Below are 8097 nucleotides of genomic sequence, written 5' to 3' on the forward strand. Positions count from 1 at the left end.
TTTTTTTTTTTTTTTAGATTTAACATCCGTGGAAAGCCATTGTGCATCCTGAGGCACCAGAACTGAACAGTCTTTCCCTAAATCGATGACAGTACACAGGTGCAGAAATGGCGAAACGTTTTCTTTGCGTTCTCACCTCGGACTTTAAAAACGAAATAAAGTCCAGTTGAGCTGCTTTGATTCTTGTCTTTTTCACCTCTTTTTTTTCTTTCTTTTTTGTAGACACTTTGAAACTAAGACTTTCCGGTGAACCAAAAGGAGATGACATTTTACTTAAAGATGCAACGGCCATTCAGCCATCTTAAGGGCCCAGAGATCTGGACAGACTTGGGGTTTAACTTTGCAAGTAGCAACCAGTGTAAGGGCATGGAGAGATAACGGTAGCTGTAAGAGAAACTAGAAAATAGGATGCTTTCAAGCAGCAGTGGAGAAAGTCACAAAGTGATTGTGGCTGCAACATTGCCTCCTTAGTATCAAACAATTGCTAAAAAAAAAAGGATGGACTTTCCTCTAATGCTCTAATGTGGCGATCAGAGAGGGGATCAGCCTCTACATTAAACAAGAGAGTGTGCTCAAGCATTTTGGGATGTACTAGTTTAGAGGAAAGTTGAACTACAGGCTACATTTGAATATTTTTCATCGCAAAAGAATATCTTGAGGTCTAGTTTTCTGCTGCAACAGCTCAGTTGTTGGAAATGCTCCGTGAGAAAGCTGATTCTTTTCAAAGGAAAAAAAAGGCAAATCCGAGGCAATGCTGAGAATGTCAAAAAATAATGCACAGTGCTGCAACCCCCTATCTTGTAGAGAGAAAAAAGAGAAAGAAAACAGTTTTCAGTGTCAGACGCAGATCATACTGTCAAAGGGCATTTGGGCAGCAGTAGCAGGTGCAGCCATGGGCCTATACAATAACTGCCCGTGCACACTTGTGATTTAAATAATCAAATGCTTAATTTCTCCTTTTAAATCTTGGCAGAGGATACACAGAGTCTTTAGCGACTGATTGTCCAAACGCAATTCTTGAGTAAACTCAAATTCAACCCCAAGAATTGTGTATGGACATCTGTTGCTGCAGACTCACATTCATCACTGCTGTCTTTGGCCAAACGCCACACCAAGAATGTAGGCCTCCAAACCACAAAGAAGGCTATAGAAAGGCCTTTAGACTCGTTTTGTTTTGTAACTGTCTCATTTCAGGTAAGATTCAAGACACATTTAGGATTTTATGGAGGAAAAGACGCCGGACTGGGCCAATAAAGTGGAGGAAATCTTATTCTGCCTCATGTAATGTGTTATTCGGGGTGTGCGTTGTGGTTGGCCCGATTGGTATTTACACTTCGTCGAAGATCTAATCAAGACTGTTTGTTTAAAATGGCAAATATCGACTGGAAGCATTGATGTATCGACTGTGTTTGGCAAATAGTATAAAGCAGTAAGTTGAGTGCTCACAGAGTGAGGCCTGCATGCAGCACAGAAGCACGTTGTGGGTGAGATGAGCAAAGCTAAAAAAAAAAAAAACTGGACCATCTCAGACACATGGAGTCATGAACGAGGAGAATAAATATAAATGAACGAGGCAGACAGAATAAATTAAAAGAAAGTTTTCGTTAAAAGCTACATTTGGCTTTAAAAAAACGGTTTCTTAAATAATTCCTTATAATTTATTAATATATTAAGAGCATATTTAGAGCCTATTAAGGCAAAGCTACAATGCATCCTACAGAAAGGGCACTTAACCACAGATATATTACTTAAAACACAATTTTAAAAACGCATTTAGTGCTTTTTAAGACAAAATCAAAGGCAGTGTGTTCAGTTCCAAGGTGTACAAACAGAAAACACACAGAGCAGCAGAGGCCTGATGACTGAAGCTGCCAAATCTCTGGAGCCAAACAGCGTCACTGATAAATCACGTGGGACACTTTTTGGCCCATTGTTGGACGTTTTTATCGTTTTGCATCCTTTTTTTAAAATGGAATTATTTTGCTGCTTAAAACCAATTCTAATTATTCTTTTTGAAAACGATAAATCACCTACAAATTAAGCACATTTTAATCTTAATAAAATAATACATAAAAACGGCGAAAGTTTTTAACTGTCCATGCAAAAAATATATAAAATATTTGACCTTTTAAAGATAACTTCTTATTTCAAATATCTATTTTTTTAGAAAACGTTGTAATTTTGTTCACACACCCATCATTTAATTTAAAACACACACACACACACACACACACACACATCACACAGCCAACGTGTGTGTTGTTGAACATTGAAGGCTAACCTTTCTTAATTCCAGGGGATCAGTGCATCACGTTTGCACAAATGCTTCTGTGTGAAATGACTCTGTTGGTCTCTGCTACTGTTTCTCTTTAATAATTTCAACAGAATATTGGTATCTCCTCTAAATTACAACCGCATACGAAATATTCTAATATCTGAAGCCTGTTCTTAAAAAAATGCATGATTTATGCACACGTTTTTTTTTTCTGCGTGTCAACAACAAAACAACAACAACAGCAGCATAACAGGGGTGTGTTTCCCACCAAGAAATCCTTTTTTTAAAATAACAATCAGAAGGCTGTAGTGATGTTATAGAGCTGAGTCTTGTAACATTTTGCAAAAACAGATGCAAAAAAAATACCTCTAATCATGAGTTATTCGTAGGCTGTGAGCTTAGTTTCCATTAGTTTGTGCAGTTTGGGCTGTATATATTTCTAACTACAGTGTTTTGTCCACTTTCAGATAACATGCATTGAGCCTCAGCACTGAATTCCCTGCAGGAAACTATGGGAGCCTGTGAGTGCAATAGGAAAACACGATGGAGAGTAAATCTGGAAACAGTTGCTTTTAGCATAAAAAAAGAAAGCAGGCAGGTGTCACTTCATTTATTATTTATTTATTTAATAAAATATGTTTTCTCTTATCGCATTTAGTAAACAATCTTAGATGACACAAGAACATACACTTACATGTTTAATTATGGGTTTCAATTTGGTCAACATTATTGAAATATTAGGAGTAAATATATGTTTACTTTAATGCAGGGATGCATGTTCGTTTTGCTCTTTTTTTTGTTACAGAAAAAAACAAACTTTACAGAAGAATCCTCCGGTTAGCCTTCTCGATAAAATGCTATTATGTAAAATCATAGTCTTGTAGTTTATTTTTATTGGCTGGTGTTGACTTTATGGCGGTGTTACCACAGACTGGTGATCACATGCGCTTTTTTATTTTATTTTTTACACCCACTGCTGTAACCTGGACTGTTCAGAGTCCTTATGACCTATGTGTGTGTGATGTGATGGTGAGGCCAAGTCAACTCACTCACCAGCAGCATCGTCACCAGCTCTCCTGTTGCAGCCAGTCAGTGTGTGTGTGTGCAGGCTGGGGGACACTGGTTTAGCCCAACACCCCCCGTGGAGGCCCAGGTAATAGTCCAAACCCTGCAGGAGTAATGGAGGACCTCCAGTATTTAGAGTGCTCTCTATAGCTCTGTGACAGTAGAAAGTGAGAGGGAATAGAATGTGGGTGTAAAGCTGATTTGCACATAAATTATGGAAAACTAACCACTGGATAGAAGATACAATTTAAAAAGATTATACACAAACTTTTAAAGCTTTTGTGTTCTTAATATTGGGGCCAAATAATTCTATTTATTTATTTTTTTTAAATGGTGGCCTATAAAGTCTATACACACAGAAAAATGTCCTATATCATCACTGTAAAAGTCTCCCTCTCACACACTCAGTGTCCCAGGCCTGCACTAGCTGACACAGTGCTACATTTTCTCCTCTCTAACCCCCTCGCAGCCTCATTAGCATTTCCTTTCTACCGGCCATTATCGCTCGGTTTCCCGTTGCAAATCGGACTCCACAACCGAGAAAAGGTTTTAGGTCGCCCCGGGCGTTCAGGGGAGGGGAGCCCGGAGGCTAGACCTCGACCTCCCGCAGTGGTCCTGTAGTTCACACCCCACCCACTCACCCACCGACGCACTCACACACACACACGCCCTCCACCCCCCCCACTTCTTATGAATATTCCAGCTGAGCGAGGCTATAGGACGGTAAAATCTCCCTCAAGTCTCGTCTAATCAGCCTAAAACTGCAGTGTGATCACAGAGCTGGGCTTAAATCGATCAGATATAAGCTATCACCAGGAATTATCGAAGCGTGATGTTAAATTTTAATTGAGAAAAGCGTTTGGCTACAGGCCTCTGTGTGCGGTACAGGCTGCTGGAGCTCCTTGCAGCCAAACCTAGACTTTATGGTGACACTGTAAAGTGTAGAAACACACAATGTGGTGTTTGGGACTTATAATATTTACATTGGAGAATGAAAATCATAACATAGACGACAGTATAGAAATTCACTACAGATGATTCACTGAAATTGCAATACTCTTTGTAAATTAAAGAGTAGGCTAAAAATAAATTTCCATAAATAAAATATATGTTTAAATCGTTATTTCTCTACTGTGTTAATAACAGAGAATATTCCATCCTGTCAATGTTAGTGAAATCCACAAACAATAATTTTTTTTAATGTGGAAAAATATTTTTAAATTTCAGAATTCACAGTATAAAAGCAGATATAGGCAGTTTATTTTTTAAAAAGCGTTTAATCTGTTTTCATTTTGTTGGGGGAAAATATCAGAAGCAATAAGAAGAATTAAACATAATAAACAAAATATATTTTTTCAATCACATACAAGTACCTAAAAAAAAAAAAAAAAAAAAAAAACCTTTCCTGTAACCACCTGTAATCTTTGAACCCTCCACCAATTAATTTTTTCTTAGCCACTATTCATAAACATTTAAAGAATTGTTTATTGCCACGCTAATAAATGCGTAAGTTTGTAAGCACAGAAAATGTAAGAAACGACATAAGGAAAAAAAAAGTCAACCACTGTAACTCCACATGTGAAGCATCCATATCTGGCCATTGGTGTATAAACAGATAATGATCGACGGCTGTAATCATATAAAATATAGCTTNNATAAACACTTAAAATGTCCTTATATCTGCTTACAAATACATCTGTTATAAACAAGTTAATAAATGTTGTTAGCGGCTCAAGTAAAGTGTTACTTTTTCTTTTTTATTCTGGTGAACAGAAGGTCATTGTGGACCCCACGATAAGGTCATTCTGTCTTTCAGTCATGTTGGAGGAGCAGATGCAGGGAGATGAAGGTTTACACGCCAACTGTAGGTATTTACACTTGCACCTGGGTGGTTGACCAGTACAACCAGAGCTTCACGTGGCTGCCCTTTAAACCTGTCCGGTCCACAGAATTCCTGTCTCACAGTTTCCACGTTTATTTATTTTTGCTAACCACCATCCAGACTGACATCAATCACCTCAGATGTCATGGTGCAGGCTGACACATCCGCAGCGTCCAATGGGGTGACGTGTTGTTGAGATGTGTGTGTGTGTGTGTGTCGGGGGGGGGTGGAGAAAGTGAAGAATACAGAAGATGTGGTGAAAAGGCAGTTACAGAGATGTTAAGGATATGTTTATATTCCGCATTTCATTTTCTATCCTCCATGAAGAGTAGAAATAAACACAACATTGTCTTGGTCTTGTAGTTGGTAGTCCAGCTCCCCCTGAGGATTAGAAAATACAAAAAATATTCAATATTCACACAGAAATATCTGTCTTTACTTATACAAATATGTGTATTACTCCTGTGTTACCATTGGGGTCCAATCAATGACAAACTTTTTCATTTAATTTACATCCTGTGTTTCGTCCTGTAATTGAATCAGTGGATAGAAATTGAAGCGTTCAGACTGTGTGTGTGCATGTAAATATGTGTTCAGATATGAGACCCCAAGGACAAACTTGTCTTGCAGCTGCTTTCCAATGATATGAAACATTAACTGACTCGGAGAAAATGAACAATCTCAGTGAACATATAGGGCTAACCTTCACACTCAGACAGTCCTCACAAAACGTCCACACAAGCATTTTTAACAGTTATAGGGATCTAAATGTGAAGACATAAAGCTGTATACATGGTCTTTAATCATTTCACACCATAATGGTACATCCTGAAAACAGACAACATAGGTTAAAAGAACTTAAAATAAAAATAATGCATGTTTTCTACAAGCTGCTGGAAACACATGCACACTCTGTACACCATCTGACAGTGAACGTGGCTCCCAGTGCTCACCATTAGCTCCCAGTCTGCATCATTGATAAGCACCAGAATCCCAGGTCTCCTGTGGGAAAACACATCGTTTTGAGTCTGCGCATTTCCCAAAGGAAAACACAGACACTAACACACGTACACATATGTGTAAAAGACACAAACAGGTAGATCAGGAAAGCCTTCACAGATGCACAGAAAAACGCTGATACATAAAAATAAAAAAAAGACACAATACAAACTTAACTTAAAAGAGAAATAGAAATGTATTGCTTTCTCAGGCAGGAGATTTTATTTTCCCTCTGAATGTAAGCCTGTCCAATTTAGCCATATATTGAAACAGCCTGTGTTTTAACGGTTATAATCACAGTAATGTAGTTTGCTTATAAAAAACACAAATATATTAATACACCTGAAAGTAACATTTAAAAAAAAAAAAAACATTTAGCTGTTTTTACTGAAATCTTTTTTAGGACATAAATATATATAATATATATAATATATATAATATATAGGTAAACGTAGTGCAGAGAAAATCAAGTCTTGTGTTTTAATTTTCATCACTTCACTGTATAGAATTCCTAGATTTGTCCATTGAAACTGATCTATCTACGAATATACATAGAGCTCTTGTATTACCAATCACAAATTCCCCGATAGTTTTCTGGCCAACAAGGACTGATAGTAATGATGTTTTTTTTTAATATAAAAGAAACATAAGAGACTCAGGTAACAGAGTAGATTGTGGAGGGGAAACAAACTGTCACTAGAAATTAATGGGGGCCCAAAAATAACAGAAGAAATAAATAAATAAACAAATAAAACCGCCACCCTTCAAAAGAGGATAATGGGGGTAATGGGGGAGGGTAACAACAGGCACCTATGGGTGCAGATTTAGTACGGTGTCAGGTTTTTTTTTTTGTGAAGGCCACAGAGGAACCTGAGTAATGTGGATATCGAGATAATGCCTGGAACAGACACTGATGCCTCTCATACTGTTCAAGTGAGCTTCTCTCCACCTTGTGGATGCTCTATGACGTCAGTGAGAAAGGGCAATGTGAGAGGAACCTGTGAGTACAAACGTGGCTACACACACACACACACACACACACACAGATACAAACACACAAACACACAAACAGGGCTGCGTCGAAATGGATGAAAATATATATATTTTTAAAGGTATGGATTGTAAATTGTAATCACAAACAGCATCCATATGTCTTTTTTAAAAGATAATGAAGAAAACATCTTGATGATGGTTTGCTCAAAAACTCTGTGTTCTGCCAACACAGAGCACACACAAACACACATACATCTAATCTATAAGGTTTATAGGTAGGCCAGCTTTTTCTCCATTCATTGGTTAGGTGGAGCTATAAATAGTCCTGCACAAAGGCAGCTGTAAAAGTCAGCCAGTCCTATAAGACTGCTGTGAGCCCTGGACCCCCCCACACACACATATATATATATACATACGTGTGTGGGTATAAACACACAAGCTCACATGCACACACACAATTGCACACAAGTAATCATCTAACTGAAACCCATAACCTGAAGGCTAGACCATTTTCCCTCCAGCATTTCAGCAGTTTTAAGGAAAAAATACTTCAGAAAGCTCCTCGACTCAAGTTATATTTTAGAATGTTCCATATATTGAAAGAAGAGCTTTCAATATAGCAAATGTATTTAATATTATTTATCATATTTGGCAGTTAAGATTATTTTTTCCAGTGGCGGTGTGATGTATAACATATCCTTTTAGGTTATCTTGTTGTACACAGATCAAGTGTGTGTCAAGTGCACACACACACACTCACACAGAGTCTCCTTGGACAAAGAGCTCGGGCCGTTCCTTCAGCAGGTTCCGTTGGATCCAGACCAGCAGCTGCTTCACGTCCCCTGGAAAACACACACACACACACAAATATAAAGCCCATACA

The 8097-nt window shown here is 38.0% G+C and overlaps 1 protein-coding gene across 1 annotated transcript in view; it reads right to left on the reverse strand.

The window, feature by feature from the left end:
- Window positions 1-5001: 5001 nt before the first annotated feature.
- urm1 (ubiquitin related modifier 1) overlaps window positions 5002-8097 on the reverse strand; it is a gene marked incomplete at its 5' end in the record, with an annotated part of 8108 nt that continues 5012 nt past the window's right edge. Inside the window, 3 exon segments of the mRNA XM_035667936.1 lie at window positions 5002-5603; window positions 6176-6224; window positions 7975-8056. Of these exon segments, the coding sequence (XP_035523829.1) occupies window positions 5535-5603; window positions 6176-6224; window positions 7975-8056 (200 nt within the window).

Source organism: Morone saxatilis, unplaced genomic scaffold (assembly GCF_004916995.1).
Source record: "Morone saxatilis isolate NCDOM2014 unplaced genomic scaffold, NCSU_SB_2.0 Contig21, whole genome shotgun sequence".
NCBI lineage: Eukaryota > Metazoa > Chordata > Actinopteri > Moronidae > Morone > Morone saxatilis.